A 19,511-nucleotide genomic window follows, 5' to 3' on the forward strand; every position below is an offset into this window, starting at 1 on the left:
CCATGCCCAGCTAATTTTTGTATTTTTAGTAGATACAGGGTTTCACCTTGTTGACCAGGATAGTCTCGATCTTTTGACCTCGCGATCCACCCGCCTCAGCCTCCCAAAGTGCTGGGATTATAGGCGGGAGCCACCGTGCCCGGCCTTTTTTAATTTTTATCTTTTAAAAAAATTTTGTTTTTAAGAGACAGGGTCTCGCTATGTTGACCAGGCTGGAGTGCAGTGGCTATTCACAGGCTCGATCCCACTACTGATCAGCATAGGAGTTTTGACCTGCTCTGTTTCTGACCTGGGCCAGTTCACCCCTCCTTAAGGAACCTGGTGGTCCCCTGATCCCAGGAGGTCACCATATTGATGCCAAACTTAGTTTGGACACCTGATCAGCATAGCGATTTTTCTGCCTCAGCCTCCCGAGTAGCTGGAATTACAGGCACATGCCACCACATCCAGCTAATTTTTGCATTTTTTAGTAGAGATGGGGTTTCACCATGTTGGCCAGGATGGTCTTGATCTCCTGACCTTGTGATCTGACTGCCTCAGCCTCCCAAAGTGCTGGGATTACAGGTGTGAGCCACCGTGCCCGGACTTCACCTTTCTTTTTTCAGAATAAAGGTGTGATATTGTGTTTCTGGGGTGAGATAAGCCAAGACAAATTCCTTTCTTTTCCCTTGACTACTTGGCTAAATCCTCCTGGCCTTCCTGGAGGAGGAGGCTGGGAAGAGGCAAGGTTCAGCCAATCTAACTGGGGAATTTGGCCTTTCTTCCCTGGTCCCAGGCAGTAGGGAGTCATTTGAGGGCCTTGCAGCCCTTCAAAAACCCCTCCCATTAAAATTTTTTACATTATTTCTGAATGAGGTTATCAACCTAGTCACAGAGACAGGGGCAGGACTGAAGTCAGAAAACCCTGTCATATGACTTTAACCTTGAGCACAATTATTTTGATAATGACAGTTTGCTCATTTTAAAATACATCTGTATCCTCAAAAACGGAACTGTCCCCGGCCTTGGAGCCCCTTTTCCCCAGCTCACACACACTTTGGTCCCAGCAGCCTTCTTCTCCATCCACCCTTATCAGCGGCCCTGGCCCAGGCTTCACCCTCCCCCACACGCCCTCCCCTCCCCCTGGCTGCTTCCAGGTTCTCTGCTGGGGCCAGAAATGCTCCATGAGCTGTAAGTTGGCTGCTGCTTCCACGGGAGGCTCAAGTGCTGATGAAATATTCAAGGATCTCAACTCTCAAATTCCTCGGGGGCCGTGGGATGGGACTGGGAAAGGCGGGATGAAAGTACAAGGCCAAGGGCTGCCGAGTCCTGTCCCAGTTCTCAGCCAGGTGGAGTCCGGCGCTCAGAGAGACGTGGGAGGCAGAGAGGGCGGGAGGGCGAGAGGTGGGGGTGGCAGAGGCTCGGGGTGGTGCCATCCGCTGGTCAGCTTAGAGGAAGGAAGGCCTGGGTCGCTGACCTCGCAGAGCTGCCCACCCCTCCTCCAGCCCTGGCTCTCTAACTCCAAGGTTCCCCTGGAGTCACACCTCGGGCTGACAAAATCCAGCCGGCAAAATCAGTTCTCAGTCTCCTCCCCGATTGCTGCCCGCCTTCGTCTTCCCTGGGCTGGAAAGAGACCTACATTGGTGGGGGAGGTGAACTGGCTGGCAAAGACCAAGGTTCAAGCCCCAGCGCTGCCAGGAATTTGCTTGTGTGATCTTAGGGAAGTCCCTCTCCTGGCTCCGGCCTTAGTTTCTTCATAGATGCGGAGAAAAGGGGGCTCTATGACTATGCCTTCTTCCTCTTCCCAAGGCTCTGCACAGGTGGGGGAGAGTCGGCTGCCTCCGGCTGTGTGTGTGCGTGGGAGGGATGGCCTCTCCGTGGGAATCGTGCCTTGTCAGGGCAGGCATCTCTCCTGGCTCTGGGAAGAGGGAGGAGTGGGCAGGCTGGCAAGGCGGGTGGGGCCTCAGCTGTGTCAGCCTGTGTGTGGAGTCGCCCAGACCAGGAGCAGGAACCGGGTGACTCAGGTGGCAAGGGCTCAGTCACCCCTCCCCACCTCCAAAACCACTCAGGAGGAAGATGTCGCTTAGAGAGTCGGCGAACCGGCTCCAGAGCACGATCTAGATGCCAGCAGTCCTGATGTTGCAGCTTTGGGGGCTTGCAGGGGTAAGGAGGGGCAGCTTAGGACAGGCATTCTCTGGAGAGTCTGGACAGCGCCTCCTCCAGCCTCTCCCTCCAGCACCCCTGGCCGCTGCTGTCTCACCCTGGCCTGTACTATTTCTGGCCCGTCCTATCTCTGTTTTCTTACCTCCTGTTTTCCTTTTGACATTCCATCCCCACCCACACGCCTTGCAGTGAAGTGTCGCTGGAGCTATGTCTGTAATTAAGAGATACACGCCCATAGGACCAGGCTGTGGGCAGCCTCTGGCCTCAAGGCCCCTCCCCTGGACAGGCAGGAAAACAGGCAGGAGACCATCTCCCCCCTGCCTCCCTCCAGGGCCCTGCACCATCCTGCTCCCTTCCCAGCTTCAGGCCATGCTTGGGCCCACTCCTGCCAGCAAAGTTTGGGAGCCGGCAGCCTCTTCTGCAGCTGTGTCCTCCCTGAGCCCTGAAGGGGGCCTCCTGAATAAAGCACCACCCCCAAAGCCAGTGGGCAGGGGCAGGGGCACAAATAAGGCCACAAGCCATAGATGTAGGTAAGTTACACAGCACGCTCCCAGGCCGGTCGTGGTGGCTCACGCCTGGAATCCCAGCACTTTGGGAGGTCAAGGCGGGCAGATCATCTGAAGTCAGGAGTTGGAGACCAGCCTGGCCAACATGATGAAACTCCATGTCTCTACTAAAAATACAAAAATTAGCTGGGCCTAATGGTGCGTGCCTGTAATCCCAGCTACTTGGGAGGCTGAAGCAGGAGAATTGCTTGAACCTGGGAGGTGGACGTTGCAGTGAGCCAAGATCGCACCACTGCACTCCAGCCTGGATGACAGAGCAAGATCTGGCTCAAAAAAACCCCCAAGGCTGGGAGCGGTGGCTCATGCCTGTAATCCTAGCACTTTGGGAGGCTGAGGTGGGTGGATCACCTGAGGTCAGGAGTTCACGACCAGCCTGGCCATCACGGTGAAATCCCATCTTTTAAAAAAAAAAAAAAAAAAAACAACCAAAAAACAAAAAAAATGGAGCACGCTCCCAAACTGCTAGGTCACATGTACCTTGATAGGTGCACCCCCACGATGACCTGAAAGTCCATGATGGAGTCCCAGGTTCTCATGGTCAGGGCACGGCAGCCGTGGAGAATGCTAGGCCATTTTCCTTTCCTTCCCATCTCCAGCTCTGCCTGCGCCACAAGGGCCTCCAGCCCATGCATGGAGATTCCCTAGCCCACGTGTCCATGCTGCCTCTATCTCCCCATCCCAGCCATAACTGCCCCTTGTCATAACTGCCGCTTGTCATAACTGCCGCTTGTCATAACTGCCCCTTGTCATAACTGCCCCTTGTCATGCTCCTCGTTTGGCCCAAGTGTGTCCATGCACTGTAGCACTGGTGCCACTGTGCTTCTGGGGAGAAGGACCAGAGCCAGGGACCTGCAGGCCTAAAAGTCAGGTCAGTGCTGGGCAGGAACTCCAGAGTGGCTGGTGCTGTCCCTGGAGTGTGGTCTAGAAGGGATGTGAAGTCCATGCAGGCTCCTCTGTCCCTTTGCCCCTGTGTGGAGAGGGCAACCCCAGGAGGGCTGGCGTGGAGGCCTTTTAAAGGCCAGGACCTGGAGAGAAACTCTCTTCCCTGGGTCTAAGGATGGCTCTGGCCAGGCGTGGTGGCTCATACCTGTAATCTTTACACTTTGATAGGCCAAGGTGGGGATCACTTGAAACCAGGAGTTCCAGACCAACCTGGGCAACATGGCAAGACCTCATCTCTACAAAAAAAAAATTAGCTGGGAGTGGTGGCACCTGTGGTCAGCTCCTCAGGAGGCTGAGGTGGGCGGGAATCCCTTGAGCCCAGGAGGTCGAGGCTACAGTGAGCTGTGATTTTGCCACTGTGCTCCAGTTTTGGCGGCAGAGCGAGATCCTGTCTCTAAGAAAAAAAAAAAGAAAAGGATGGCTTTGCCTCTGGGCTGAGAGATGGCTCACGCCCAAGGTACCTCTAGCATTCTGCATTGCCTTTCTTCCAAGTCTGCCATCTGGGAAGAACCTCCCATTGTGTGATTTCCTTTTCTGCTGCTGCAAAGCCCGGGGAAGAGGCTACTGGGTGATGAAAAGGTATCATGATCAGCCTGAAGGTTGGCAACCCAGCTGTTCACCCTGGGCTCCCCTTTATATAAGTGGTCATGTCTTAGGCTACCTGAGGCTGAAGAGGTGGGAAGAAGGGGGGTGTGTGTGTATGTGTGTGTGTGTGTGTGTGTGTGTGTGTTGGAGAGAGAAAGCTGGTGTTTGTGTATCTGAATCTGCATCCGCAAATGTATATCCCTGAGGTGTGAGCATAGAAGGTTGTGTGTGTGTGTATGTGGCTTGTGTAGATCTAAATCTCTGCTTATCTCTGGGGAAAGGGCCCCCACAGACTAAAGACTATGTTTGAATGGAGAACAGAAACTCCCATCTCCTTGTATGGCCCAGAGGCCTTCTGGAAGATGATGGGCTTGTGAGATAAGCAGAGGACGATGGCCTGGTGGTCCTGGACACTGGCTGACGGTGTGCGCCCTCCCCAAGAAATGAGCCTCCCTTCCACAGCCCCTCACTGAACCCCTCTGCGCCAGTTACTTCTGTCTCTGCAGCAGCTTGGGATGGGCCATGTGGTACCCTTACATTCTCTACTCTGAATCACTAGCAAGCTGCAAGGTTGAGTTAACCATATGTGTTTTTGGCAGCGCACGGACTCTGCTTCCGCTGAGCTCTGGGCAAGAGGAAGGAGTTGAAACTGCAGGAATAGGAATCGAGTCTGGACATTAGAACAAAGAGACAGGGGCATTCACCATAAGGGAGGCCGCAGGCTCTTCTTTCCCGGACCTTTGTCATACAGAGAATTCTTTTTTTTTTTTTTTGAGACGGAGTTTCGCTCTTGTTACCCAGGCTGGAGTGCAATGGCGCGATCTCGGCTCACCGCAACCTCCGCCTCCTGGGTTCAGGCAATTCTCCTGCCTCAGCCTCCTGAGTAGCTGGGATTACAGGCACGCACCACCATGCCCAGCTAATTTTTTGTATTTTTAGTAGAGACAGGGTTTCACCATGTTGACCAGGGTGGTCTCGATCTCTTGACCTCGTGATCCACCCACCTCGGCCTCCCAAAGTGCTGGGATTACAGGCTTGAGCCACCGTGCCCCGCCCATACAGAGAATTCTTACCTTTAAAGGTTTGCAGGCAGGGGACTGGATAAGACGAGCTTGGGGCCTTTTCTTCAAGTTCAAGCTACAGGGGAGACTGTGGTCAGAGCAACCCCCAATCCTATCCCTACATACCTCCCCCTCCTAAGAGACCAAAGTCCCTATGTAGACAGCTGATGCTAGGAAACATGATTTCTGATTTTTTTTCTGTATTCTCAGATACAGATGAATCCTCAGTGCCTGCCAGGCACGTAGTAGGTGCTTAATAAATATGAAGAGACTCACTTGATCTGGGAGGAGGGACTCAGTTCTAATCCCAGTCTTTGCTGCTGCTGTGGTGGCGCCTCCGCCAGTCCTAACCTGTGTGTTTAGCTCTGGGGCTGGTGTGTTGCAACATGTTCTGGACACACACACACACACACATACACACACAGCGCAGGCTTTATTCTGAAGCGTTACTTCTGCTCCTCCACCCACATGGGCTACTCCACCCCTCTCTGCAGTCAACCAGCCCTACCCTGCCTGTTTGCTGAGGTCAGGAGAAATGGGAAGGAGTTAGGCCAGGCTTGGGGCTGGGAAGTATGTTCGTGTGCCTGTGTGGAGATGGGAAGGTGGGAGATGGGCAGGAGGGGGAAGAAATGAAACCCTGGCAGCTTCAGCAGTCCAGGATTGTGAGCCCTTTCTCTCCCCAGCTGTGGCCTGGCCACAGCTCTATGTGACAGGGTGACAAGCAGGTGGATGGGGCAGGGGTAAGGCAGGGATAAAGACAGGGAGGTAAGCTAGAGGAGGGGAAGTTGGGGAAACAAGCAAAGGGCAGTGGCCCCAGGTATGGGATGGTCACATATCTCCAGGGATGTCCATATCTCCCTGGCCCTGCTCTTGGATGGTACAACTTCAGAAGGGAGAATATTCAGCTGCCAGTCCTTTCTCTGGGGGGAAAATGGTCAAGGATGCTGCTAAGGTACCTTCATCCAGCCCATCCTGTGTGCTACCTTTGAGGCTGTAGAGCTTTGTTGATTGGGGACCCTTTTCTTTTTTTTTTTTTTTTTTTTTTTGAGACGGAGTTTCGCTCTTGTTACCCAGGCTGGAGTGCAATGGCACGATCTCGGCTCACCACAACCTCCGCCTCCTGGGTTCAGGCAATTCTCCTTCCTCAGCCTCCTGAGTAGCTGGGATTACAGGCACGCACCACCATGCCCAGCTAATTTTTTGTATTTTTAGTAGAGACGGGGTTTCACCATGTTGACCAGGATGGTCTCGATCTCTTGACCTCGTGATCCACCCGCCTCGGCCTCCCAAAGTGCTGGGATTACAGGCTTGAGCCACCGCGCCCGGCCGATTGGGGACCCTTTTCTAAACCACCATTCCCCCAGCACCCACACACAGGTTGCTTCTGCGTATCATTCTATGAGCTCAGTGAAGGTTGGGATCATTTTTATTTTCTGTGTCACCAGGTTTTACTTTCTGTGTTCACCAGTGCCTAACATACAGTTGACACTCAATACTCAAGTGCTGAATGAAGGAATGTTTGTAGGGCCCTTGACACACCATACAGCCACCAGCAGCGTGAGCAGGATTCACATCAACTACAGAAAGGAAGTGTCCTTGTCTTCTTAAGCTGCCTGTGAGAAGTTCTTATTTTTTTGAGACAGAGTCTCACTCTGTTACCAGGCTGGAGTGGAATGGCACGGTCTCGGCTCACTGCGACCTCTGCCTCCTGGGTTCAAGCGATGCTCCTGCCTCAGCCTCCTATGTAGCTGGGATTATAGGTGCCCACTGCCACATCCGGCTAATTTTTGTATTTTTAGTAGAGACAGGGTTTCACCATGTTGGCCAGGCTGGTCTTAAACTCCTGACCTCAGGTGATCCGCCTGCATCGGCCTCCCAAAGTGCTGGAATTACAGGTGCCCACCACCATCCTGGCTAATTTTGGTATTTTTCGTAGAGACAGGGTTTCACCACATTGCCCAGGCTGGTCTCGAACTCCTGACCTCAAGTGATCTGCCCACCTTGACCTCCCAAAGTGCTAGGATTACAGGCATGAACCACCATGCCTGGCAGAGAAATACTTTCTGATCTCTGCCCCAGGCTCTCCCACCGTGGAGGGATATGCTGCCCAGTTTCTTTTTTTCTTTTTCTTTTTCTTTTTTTTTGTTTGAGATGGAGTCTCACTCTGTCATGCCTAGGCTGAAGTGCAGTGGCAAGATCTTGGCTCACTGCAACCTTCGTCTCCCAAGTTCAAGCAATTCTCCTGCCTCAGCCTCCCAGGCAACTGGGATTACAGGTGCCTGCCACCATGCCTGCCTAACTTTTTGTATTTTTAGTAGAGATAGGGTTTCACCATATTGGCCAGGCTGGTCTCAAACTCTCGACCTCGGGTGATCCACCTGCCTTGGCTTCCCAATGTGCTGGGATTACAGGCGTGAGCCAACGAACCAACGCACCCCACCTGCCCCGTTTCTTTCATGTTAGGGCTGGATTTCCTTCAGATCTGTGGCTTGATGTTTCCAAGCCCACCAAAGCCTCCTGACGCCAATACTGTATTTTTGGGTCAAGTAATTGTTCTGTCTCGCCTCCAATTGTTCTATTTTGCCTCTATCTTGTGCCTTTTCTCTGCCCCTTCCCCACTGCCTTGACATTTTATGTCTATGCTCTTCTTCCATGAGGGGAACAGCTGGTTTGGTGGTCCTTCAAATGAGAGAAAGATGGTTCTAGCTTGGAGTGTGTCACTCTGTAGTTTGTGATTTCTCTGAACCTCGGTTTCGTCATCTTTACGATGAGGATCGTTTTCTCGTCCTATTTTTCAGAGCTGTCACGAGAATTAAAACAAAAACAAAAAACCCATACCATTAATTTAAATTCTAATCTTTATCAGTTTCTGAGTGCTTCCACAAACCTGACTTCATTTAATCCCCACATACTCCAGTGAGGTAGATATGGTTAATGTACCCAGTTTACAGATGAGGAGAAACAGGGGGAAGGATGAAGTAACTTGCCTAAGGTCATAGTAAGTGGCAGAACACAAACCCTGGCCTTCTAATTCTAAATCCCAGGAGTACTCCATCTTTGGGGAAAAAAATCCCAACCCAGCACAAAGCCTATGAAATGCCATACAAATATGTTATTACCACTTTGGGGCAAGGATGAATAAGCCCAAAGAAGCATCATGCCTGACGCTGAGTTGGCTGGCTGGTGAAGGCGTCTGTCCCTTCCCTTGGTATCCCCTGACTTACCTGTTGGACAGGTAGGGGGAAGGGGAGAGTAATGAGTCTCACCTGCTCAGAGCAAGGGTGGGGCAAGACACACCCCATCCCTTCTATTGGTTTTCTTCCTTAGTCTTACTGACAGTCCCTTGTCCAATCAGGAGGAAGTAACTTTCTATCTGCCAATAGGTGAAGTGTTAGGATGAGACCTCAAGTTAGAGTCCATCCCTAGAGCCGACTGGCAGTCCCTGGGGCCAATGGCAAGCGGATAAACAGAGGCGGCCGTGGAGGAGGACTGGACGCGAGGCTCCGCCCCTTGACGGGACAGTCAGGCGAGACAGCCAGTGAGCTCGCACCAGCGGGTGGGCGTCTCCCCCAGGGGCGGAGTTTCGAGGTGGCGAGGGGCGTGGCTTGGCTGTCAGGTCTCTTCGCCTTTTGTTCGGTTATTGAGTTGCTGCCTTGGCCAGAGTCCGGAGCAGCCGCCGCCCGAGCGCGCCGAGCTCAGTTCGCTGTCCACGCCGGCTCCCACCCCGGCTCGACCTCTACCCGGCCCGGCCAGGCCCCAAACTCAGGTGCGGGCGATCGAGGGCAGGTATCGATGGGGAGAGAAGGGGTGGCGAGCGACCGCGGGGCCGGTCCCAGCCGTCTCTGGGCAGGTGAGGGCGGGTGCCATGGAGCACCACCCTGCACCGGCGGCAGGGGGCGCGCTGGGGTCCTGGGCGCTGCAGCTAGTGGGGCGCGCGGTTCGGGCCGGGCGCGCTTAGGAGCTTCGCGAGCCGGAGATCTGAGCAGGGCGGGAGGGCTCCGGGCAGGTGCCTCCGGGGTCGCTCCTCTCCCGGGGCCCGCGCAGCTTGCCCGACGCCGCGTCCCTGGCTCTCGTCCTGAGCTGGAGGGGGAGACTTTGCCCTGCTTTGACTGCGTCCCAGGGCTCTCGCTGCAGTCAGGAATTTACCGTTTGGGAAACTTGCTGCCGCTGGTCTCTTTGGGGCCACCCACATCCCACCCCACGCGTCATCCTTGCTTTCCCTCCCTTTCTACTCCCCCAGGCCTGGGTGGGGCCCTATTGTCTGCGCCCAGCTTGCCCAACTGTGGGGGCCGAGCGCACATTTTCCCAGTGACGCTGGCCCCACCTGCAGAGCAGGTGAGCGCACGGAGTCCAGAGGCCCAGCCCTCCAGCTCCCGGAGCCTCGTCGATACTACCTGCGGCGCCTCCCTCCGCTCCGGTGGGTGCCCGGCTCTGGCTTCTCCAGCGGAGGTGGGATGGAGTGACAGTGGGGGCTGGTGCAGGGCTCGGCCCAGTGTCCAGCTGGTGTTTGGCACCCGTGGCTCGGCCTAGGGGGAGGGGTCTGTGCACGGGTGAAGCATTGAGGGTCACCTGGCTCAGTTTCCAGTAGCTGTGGCTGCCAGAGTGTTGGTAGGGGAACAGGAATGGTCTTCTTCTCTAACCTCTTATTGTTGGAAAAATCACCCAAAACAAACTTTGCAGGAGGAAGTATTCACAGCAGCGTTCTCTGGGGGTTTTCCCGTCTCCTTGCCCAGAACTTCCTTAAGGCTTAGGAGGTCCTTCTTGGTGCAAAGTCCCCTCCCCCAGCCGGCCCCCGACTGAACCTGGGCCTTTGCCTGCGCTCTGACCCAGGCTTCCCTGCCCCCACATTCATCCTGTTAGCTGCGCCCCAGGGGCCTGAGGTGGGGGCCGGGGTGGGGTGGGTGGAAAGGGCCGAGAGGGGAAGCAGCTTCTTCCTTCTCTTCCTGCCTCCGGGGACCACCACACCCCCTCAGACAAGGCCTGCGTTAAGTGGCTCTCTCTCAAGCTCTGCCCCCTCCCCAGGAATGGGGGTGGGGCAGGGCTGGGCCCAGCTAGGAAGGTGGGGGGAATGGATGTTCTTGTCTTTTTTTTTTCTCTACCCCATCCCCCACATTACTTAGCTGGCTGGTAATTGAGGCAGAAGAGCATGAGGCTGTGGGCCTTGCCTTCCATTTGGTTTCTGAATTATGAAGGTGCATGCTTTCTGGAGGCCTGTGCAGACCTTTCCCACCCCCTTTCCTGAAAGAATTTGATGGGGAAAGTGAGACTGGAGGAAGGCTTTTGGGGGGAAGGTTTCTTCAATGCTAGACTCCCTCAGGCAGAGATGCATGCCCCCCCCCGCCACCCCCGCCACCTTCCCTACTCCCAATTTCCTGAGACCCCTCCCCTCCAGAATTGGGGGTCTTCACCAGGCTTTCAACCCTGGTTAAAAAAAAGTCCTAAGTGCGGTCGTTTTGCAGGATTTGGAGCCCAGCCTTGGGAACAGAGAGGAAATACAGGAGTTGGGTTCTCTCTCAGTCCTGGGGGTGGGAGAAAGATTTCGGAGCTGGGGATCCAGAGTGCTTGGAGGGGAAAAGCCTGCCACCTCTTTCTTTGCTGTAGATGGGGGAGTGAGGCTGGGGGGCCAGACTCAGCCCCTTTGTCCTGGGTGGGGAATCATGCACAGCCCTGGGCCAGGGGGAAGCCAGTGTGGAAACTCAGATCCTTTTCTGCTTGGGAAGGGGGTGCTGTCCATCTCTGGGGAGCAACAGGGCACGGAGTTTGGGCAAAAATAACCTGCTTTCCCTCTTCTCTGTGCCAAGGTGGAGGATGGGAGGGCATTGTAATTGTGTTGGCTAAATGATTAGTTTAGCTAATCTGGTTTGTGGCTGTGATGAAAAGATACTACTGAGGAAGTACTGTTAGGAGGTGCCTGGTGAAAACTGGCCACTGACTGGACTGGGGGCGCGGGGGAGGAGGAGAAGGTAGGATCCAATTAGTCATTTCTTGCTAGATCAAGCCCCAGCTTGGGTGACTTGAGCCCTCCCGCCCCCACTCCACCCCTCCCCTGCACCCTGGCTCCACCCCATTCCCTCTGGAACTTCTGTTTGGAATGCCAGGGCCGAGGCTTTGAGAACTCAGTGCATAGGAACGAAAAAGGACAGGCTAGGGCTGCCAGCCTTTTTCCCGCCCTGGAGCCACCTTAGGATGAGATCGGTCCATTGACTAGTCTACAGAAGGACTGTTTATTTGGAGAGATGGGATGGTGGGGCAGTTCTGAGCACAGGGCTTTGGGCTTGAACTGAGCTGGGTTTGAGACCCACCTCTGTCTCTCATTACATTACCTGAGCCTCAGTGACCTCTTTGTCAAAATGGGAATACTAATACCTATCTGCCCAGTAAGTACTTGACAAATGATAACTCAAGATCAAGGTAAGACTTTACAGAAACCCAGCACTTTCATTAGCTAGTCTCACTTCAAACTTAAGGCTGCCCAGGCTCGATGGCTCAAACCTGTAATCCCAGCACTTTAGGAGGCCTAGAGGGGCAGGTCGCTTGAGCCCAGGAGTGCCAGACCAGCCTGAGCAACATGGCAAAACCCCATCTTTACAAAAAATAGAAAAATTAACCGGGCATGGTAGTGCACGTCTGTGGTCCCGGCTACTGGGAAGTCTGAGGTGGGAGGATTAGCTGAGTCCAGGGAGGTCAAGGCTGCGGTGAGCTGTCACCGTACTCCAGCCTGGGCTACAGAGTGAGCCTCTGTCTCAGAAAAAAAGAAGCGAATATCATTATCCCCATTCTACAGATGAGGAAATTGAAACTCAGGGAACATAAGTAATTTGCCCAAGGTCGTACAGTGAGACCCAAGCAGCACCAAGACTGGCGCTTGGGTCCTCTGATTCCAAGCCCAGAACCCATCCTGCTATATTGCCTCATGCAGCTCTGAAAAGGATTTTTTTTTTTTTTCCTGAGATGGAGTCCGCTCTGTCACCAGTCTGAAGTGCAGTGGCGTAATCTCAGCTCACTGCAACCTCCACCTCCCGGGTTCAAGTGAGCCTGCCTCAGCCTCCCAAGTAGCAGGGATTATAGGCTCGGGCCACCATAGCTGGCTAATTTTTTGTATTTTTAGTAGAGACAGGGTTTTGCCATGTTGGGCAGGCTGGTCTCGAACTCCTGGCCTCTGGTGATCCACGTGCCTCAGCCTCCCAAAGTGCTGGGGTTACAGGTGTGAGTGGAAAGGATTTTTCTGCACTCCCTTTTGAGAGCCTCTGGCTGATTGGGGAGAAGAGAATAAATCATGTGGCTGGTGAATGTAGGGCAGGTTTGGTAGGCACGAGTGATACCTGTCCTGGCCACCAGCCCTCTGAAACCTCCCCAGTGGCTTGATCTTTAGTTCCCGGTGGAGGAGGCATCTCCCTAAGGCCAGGGCTGTGGTGAATGTTGCGGGGAGGTTGAGCAGTTGAGCGGGAAACAGGAGGCCGGGGTCAAAGCTGTGCTGCCTCCTAGCTTGACTTAGGTAGAACCATGGGTGTTTTGGGCTTGTCCCTGTGTAAGAGGTGGGAGTTGCCTGCTTTGCTGGGAGCTGGGGCTGTGCCAAGATAACGGGGTGCTGCTCTGTGGGGAGTGGAGGGAAACGGGAGTCTGATTTAGGCCTGGGCTAATGCCCTGCTGGAGTGGGCCAGGCAGTGCTGCCAGGCTGCTCTTGACGGGGAACTGGCTGTCCTCTGCTCTGGAGCCCAAGAGACCTGAGCTAGGCAGCTGCCGGGAGGGCCTTTCTGGTGATGGAGGTGGGGGGCATGCGTGCTGCCTGTCTGCCAGAGCCTCGGCCCTCTAGGGAGGAGCTGGTGTCAGATTGTCCTGGTTATGGTGTCGCTGCCAGCTGGACATCTGACACCAGAATGGGCGTGGCTTTGGGGTCTGGGAAATGGGTTCTCTTTATGTGATGGTGCAGCCGGAGTACCGAGCCTACCGCCACTGTTCTTCTGCATCCCGTGAGGGCAGGCAGGGACCCCGGGCCTGGGGATGATTGTTTGTGAAGGCTCATGGGACTTGAGACAGAGAAGAAAAGAGAATGCACCCCATCCTGCTGACTGCTACCGAGAGGGCGTGAGGTTGCAGGTTTCCACCCCCCTGAGGACATGAGGGCTACAGCATGAGGCTCTTACAGTCAGAAGGGACGCAGTCTAGATGGGAGGAAGGGCTTTCTGCCTGCTAAAGACAGATCTTGAGTTGAGGGGTAAGAGGGAAAGGCGGAGGCTCAGCATTGACTCTTCTCTGATGAGGGCCGTCCTGTCGGGCAGGGAGGGCAGGCAGGAATCATGGCCCTTTGGGGAGACTCCTTATCTTGAATATTTTGGGGGAAGAGCGACCTGGTAGTGAGAGGGAGAAGCATCTGCGAGCTGGCCCCGTGACTCCTGTGAAGAGAAAAAGCAGTGTGGCTGGGCAGGCCACCAGGGCTTGTGTTCCGCAAGTGACACTGAGAGGCCTCTCCCGGGACGTGGTTGAGTCTGGGGACATGGAGGATCTCCTTGTGCGGCGACTTCCTGTGCCAGATCTGAAGGGAAGGCTGGCGGACCACTCCCCAGTGCTCAGCCTCCTGGTGTCTTGGCCTTTGGGTCCCTCAGGGTAGGAAGCTCAGTTTTCTTTCCTCCTCTCTTCTCCGTTCCCTCATCCCTGGCTAATTTTTTGTATTTTAGTAGAGATGGGATTTCACCGTGTTGGCCAGGATGGTCTCGAACTCCTGACCTCGTGATTCGCCCACCTCAGCCTCCTAAAGTGCTGGGATTACAGGTGTGAGCCACCATGCCCAGACTTTTTTTTTTTTTTTTTTTTTGAGATGGAGTGTCATTCTATTGTCAGGCTGGAGTGCACTGGCTCGATTTAGGCTCACTGCAACCTCTTCCTCCCAGGTTAAAGCAATTCTCCTGCCTCATCCTCCCAAGTAGCTGGGACTACAGGCGCCCACCACCACGCTTGGCTAACTTTTATATTTTTAGTAGAGACGGGGGTTCAACATGTTAGCCAGGCTGGTCTTGAACTCCTGACCTCAAGTGATCCACTCACCTCGGCATCCCAGAATGCTGGGATTACAGGCGTGAGCCACCACACCCAGCCTCCTTTCCTTTTCTTTTGAGGTAGGTACTCTATTGCTCAGGCTGGAGTGTAATGGCGTGATCACAGCTCACTGCATCCTTGAACTCCTAGGCTCAAGGGATCCTCCCACTTCAGCCTCCTGAGTAGCTGGGTCCACAGGTATACACCTCCATGCCAGCTAATTTTTAAAGTTTTGTGTAGAGACAGGTTCTTGCTGTGTTGCCCAGGCTGGTCTTACAGAGTCCTGAGCTCAAACATTCCTCCCACCTCAGCCTCCCAAAGTGCTAGGATTATGGGCACGAGCCACCACACCCAGCTGAAACTCAACTTTCTGTGTCTTTCCCCACTATGGAGACAGTGACAGTGATCAGGGCAACGTTGGGAAGGGGCTTGGCAATCAATAAATAAGCTGCTGGCCGGGCGTGGTGGCTCATGCCTCTAATCCAAGCACTTTGGAGGCCAAGGCGGGCGGATCACGTAAGGTCGGGAGTTCAAGACCAGCCTGACCAACATGGTGAAACCCCGTCTTTAAAAAAGAAAATAAAATAAAAATAAATACATAAATAAATAAGCAAGCTGCTTATTTAGGGGAGACTCCTCCTCCTTTGATTGAGAAAGTGGTATCTGGCTGGAGGCAGTGACTCACGCCTGTAATCCCAGTCACTCTGAAGGTTGAGGCAGGAGGATTGCTTGAGGCCAGGAGTTCGGGAACAGCCTGTGCAGTATAGCAAGCTCCCATCTCTTTAAAAATAGAAAAAAAGGCCGGGTGTGGCGGCTCACACCTGTGATTCCAGCACTTTGGGAGGCTGAGGTGGGTGGATCACAAGGTCAGGAGATCGAGACCATCCAGGCCAGCATGGTGAAAGCCTGTCTCTCCTAAAATACAAAAAACTAGCTGGGTGTAGTGGTGTGCACCTGTGGTCCCAGCTGCTTGGGAGGCTGAGCCAAGAGAATCGTTTGAACCCAGGAGGCAGAGGTTGTAGTGAGCCGAGATCGCCCCACTGCACTCCAGCCTGGCGACAGAGCACAACTCCATCTCAAAAAAAAAAAAAAAAGAAAAAAAATTAGCCGAGCATGGTGGCATGTGCCTGTGGTCCTGGCTACTCGGGAGACTGAAGTGGAAGGGTCACTCGAGCCCAGAAGTTCAAGGCTGCAGGGAGCCATGATTGTGCCACTGTACTCCAGTGTGGGCAACAGAGTGAGACCCTGTCTCAAAAAAGAAAAAGAAAAGAAATGTAATATCTGATCATTGTTAAAAAACAAAACAAACCAAACAAACAAAAAAAAAACTGGGAAGTTTAGAAAAGTTTAAGAGAAAAGGAAAAAAATTGCCCATAAACCTAAAAGGCAACTTTCATTAAGGTCGCTTCGTCTTTCCTTGGCATCCTTTTATTTGTGAGCCTTGATCCGTATGAGCTCATGCTCTGTATACAGTAGCAGTTTTTGTTTGTTTGTTTGAGATGGGGTCTTACTCTGTTGTCCAGGCTGGAGTGCAGTGGTATGATCTCAGCTCACTACAACCTCCACCTCCTGGGCTCAAGCAATCCTGCCACCTCAGCCTCCCAAATAGCTGGGACTGCAGGCACATGCCACCATGCCCAGCTAAGTTTTGCATGTTCTTGTAGAGACAGGGTTTCACCATGTTGCCCAGACTGGTCTCGAACTTCTGGGCTCAAGGGATCCACCTTCCTTGGCCTCCCAAAGTGCTGGGATTATAGAGGTGAGCCGCTGCACCCTGCCTACAGTAACGGATTTCAGCCAAACCTTTATTCCAATCCTGGTTTTCCAGCATGTGTTGTATAATAAACAGATGGATTGCCCCAGAAGAGGGTCATGTAGGGATCCTTGCAGAATCACACCCTGCAGAATCGCTCCCCAGGGAGTGGGCGTCAGTCAGCTGGGGCCGGAGCTGCTGTGATTGAGGAGTGGGCTGCGCATGAACCCCGGGCTGCCCCAGCCCCACTGGAGGTGGTTGGACACAGCAGAATGAGAGTGCTTGTGTGTTGTGCGTCACCAACACATGTCAGCCTTTTACTGTTGTTTCCTGGTGTTGGGTGACGTGTTTTTCCATTCCCAGGAGTCCTGTTTTGGGGTTGTCTGCCAGTTTGGGAATCTGCCCACGGGGGTCACCAGCAGGGGACGGAGCTCCAGCTGGAGCCCTCTCCAGGGGAGCATAGAGGTGCCCGGGTCGAGCCACTTGGCCGTCGCATTTCCCTCTCCTACAAATCCCCTTCATTTTCCCAGCTGGGCTTGTTTGCTTTGGGAAGGAGCCCAGAAGGAGGAAAACAAACAGCAGCTGGGTCGGCAGGCCCGAGCCTCCCCCAGCCCCAGCTCATCCTCAGGCCACAGCCCGGGCTGCCCTCCAGACTGGAAGTGAGGGTTTTCCTCCGGAAGCCTAAGACCAGCTTCTCTGACACAGCTCCTGCTTCAGTTCTGTGCTCTTGGAATGGACCACTTTGCTGATGGAGACCACAGTGTCTGCCAGAGAAGCTTCAGTCTGCGGGAAGTTCCCTCCTAGAGCTGCCAGCCAGAGGGTAGAGGCCTCCCTGGGAAGCCCCAGCCTGAGTGGGAGACAGGCTCTCAAGGGAAGCCGTCATGTCTGTCTCTCTGCACTTTTCTAGAGTCTCTTTTTGTCTGTGCCTGGAACTGCTGGCCAGACCTCAGCGGGAGCCTGGGACAGCATGGGGAAGGTGGGGGTGGAGATCCCGCTGAGCCCAGCCTCCCCTGGGACTGCTGTGTGGGGGGGCCTGGCTGCAGGAGGCAGCATGGACTCATGGGGGCAGCCTTGTGTCTCCACCTGGCCTGAGCGAAGCTCCACTCCCCTTCTGCTCCTCAGCCATGTTCCTTCCGCCTCCCCAGGGCCTGGGAGGCAGCTTCCTACAAGTCCCCATTTCAGGGGTCAGAAAGCAGCCAGGGTGCCCCCAAACGGCCCGCCAGGCAGGTCTCTGTGCCGCCCTCCCCCTTTTTTTTTTTTTTTTTTTTTGAGACACAGTGTCGCTCTGTCACCCAGGCTGGAGCGACGTGATCTTGGCTCACAGCAGCTTCAATCACCTGGGCTCAAGTGATGCTTTAGCTTCTGAAATAGTAGCTGGGACTGCAGGGGCATGCCACCATGCTGAGCTAATTTATTTTTATTTTTTGTAGGGTCTTATTATGTTGCCCAGGCTGGTCTTGAACTTCTGGGCTCGAATGATCATTCCACCTTGGCCTTCCAAAGTGCTGGGATTGCAGGCATGAGCCACTGCACCAGCTGGCTTCTGCCTCCTCTGCCACCTTTGTTCTAGTATGAGAATGCATGCCTTTCCTGTGGACGGAGGGCTTCCAGAGTCACAGTGACAAAATAAGTCACTTGATCATCTCCATTTTACAGATGAGAAAAGGAAGCTTAAGAAAATTGAGTAATTGGGCCGGGCGCGGTGGCTCAAGCCTGTAATCCCAGCACTTTGGGAGGCCGAGGCGGGTGGATCACGAGGTCAAGAGATCGGGACCATCCTGGTCAACATGGTGAAACCCCGTCTCTACTAAAAATACAAAAAATCAGCTGGGCATGGTGGCGTGTGCCTGTAATCCCAGCTACTCAGGAGGCTGAGGCAGGAGAATTGCCTGAACCCGGGGGGCGGAGGTTGTGGTGAGCCGAGATTACGCCATTGCACTCCAGCCTGGGTAACAAGAGTGAAACTCTGTCCCCTCACCAAAAAAAAAAGAAAAAAAAAAAGAAAATTGAGTAATTTGCCCAAGGGTGTAGCCAGTGAGTTCTGGGGCTGGAAGGACCTCTCTCCTCACTCCGAATCCTGCGTGCATCCTCTGTCACTGTCTGAGCCTGGGGACCCCTGTCTGCACAGGGTGCTAGCCTCTGGCCTAAGGAACCTCTGGGGGACCCAGCCCTGCCCTGCTCTGCCCTGCTGCGCCCTGCCCCTCTGTCTCCAAATGCCATGTTTCTGAGCCTGCTTCCAGCATGGCCTCTGGGGTGACCCGTTCCTGTCCTTATTTCCAGGTGTCGTCTTTGCACTTGGTGCCCTCCAGTCCAGCCTAGTTGTGCCTGGTGCTGGCTGGGGAAGGAGCCTAGTGTAGCTCTGGTGGGGCTATTTTTAATGTCAGGGCTGGCCCACACTCAGGACGGTCTTGGACCTAGGGTGCCAGGTGCCAGCGCTCTGGGTTGGCTGTGCAGAGGAGGCAGGAATGAAGATTCCTGAAGATTGGAGTGCACCCAATCTAGCCTCATTACTTGCTCACACTCTTAGCTGGTGTGGGCCTGGTGGGGAACAGTCCTCTGCACCCCCTCTCCAGGACCTGTCACCCCTCTTCCTGTCCTTGGGCTGTCCCTGCAGTCTCTGAGCTGGCTTCTTCCTCCTGCGCTGCTAACAATAGAGCACGCTCTAAACAAAGGCCCCCCATTCAACTCAGAAACCCGCCCTGTCTCTGTCCCTGCCCGGCTGGGGTGAGTGGGCAGGGCCCGAGTCTGTCTCTCCCGCTTCCACCCTGGCTCTGTCCGGGGGCATTGCGGAAGGTCTGACTCTGGGTCCAGGGTGGAGAGGGACAGGACTGACTGGGTGTGGCCCCTCCACCCTAGGAACTGTAAAACCAGCACTTTTGTTTCTTATGGGAGAAGTTCCCTTGTTCTCCTGGGCAGTAGGTAAGGAGAGGGGTGGGGCTGGTTGACTGTCCTGCCTGAGGTCTGACTTCCAGCCTTTCTGTTGCAAGAACAGCTCCCCCAGCCCCTTCCTCAGGAGGAGTTTCTGGTGTGTATCCTCTCTCTGAACTGCTTCCCAACTCTGAGGTTGCCCACCCTCAGCTTTCTTCTGTCTGTCTTGGGAATCCTGGTATTATATTCCTAGAATCTTAGACATTAATGTTCCTTTGAGACCCAGGGGCACGGGGACACCCAGCAAGTTTGTGGCAGAACTGGGAATAGAATCTGGGACTTTTTTTTTTTTTTGAGACAGAGTCTCGCTCTGTTGCCCAGGCTAGAGTGCAGTGGTGCGATCTCAGTTCACTGCAACCTCCCCTGCCTCCAGGGTTCAAGCGATTCTCGTACCGCAGCCTCTTGAGTAGCTGGGATTACAGATGTGCGCCACCATGTCCGGCTAATTTTTCTACTTTTTTTTTTTTTTTTTGAGACGGAGTTTCGCTCTTGTTTACCCAG

At 54.2% G+C, this 19,511-nt stretch overlaps 1 protein-coding gene across 9 annotated transcripts in view; it reads left to right on the plus strand.

Moving 5' to 3' along the window:
• The first annotated feature begins 8,499 nt into the window (after nt 1-8,499).
• Nucleotides 8,500-19,511, plus strand: part of JUP (junction plakoglobin) — a 31,369-nt gene continuing 20,357 nt past the window's right edge. For 4 of the 9 annotated variants that reach the window (XM_032279671.1, XM_032279674.1, XM_032279673.1 and 1 more), the window contains exon 1: nt 8,500-9,062. Coding sequence is in view for 2 of the 9 variants with exons in the window: in XM_032279667.1 (XP_032135558.1) it covers nt 9,089-9,146 (58 nt within the window). In the remaining 7 variants the exon portion in view is untranslated. Of the gene's footprint in view, nt 9,147-9,558; nt 9,746-19,511 lie in introns of those variants that run through there. The other 5 variants (XM_032279667.1, XM_032279668.1, XM_032279670.1 and 2 more) reach the window with 3 other exon arrangements.

This window comes from Sapajus apella, unplaced genomic scaffold, assembly GCF_009761245.1.
Source record: "Sapajus apella isolate SASKATOON/1434 unplaced genomic scaffold, GSC_monkey_1.0 scaffold12, whole genome shotgun sequence".
Classification (NCBI taxonomy): Eukaryota; Metazoa; Chordata; class Mammalia; order Primates; family Cebidae; genus Sapajus; species Sapajus apella.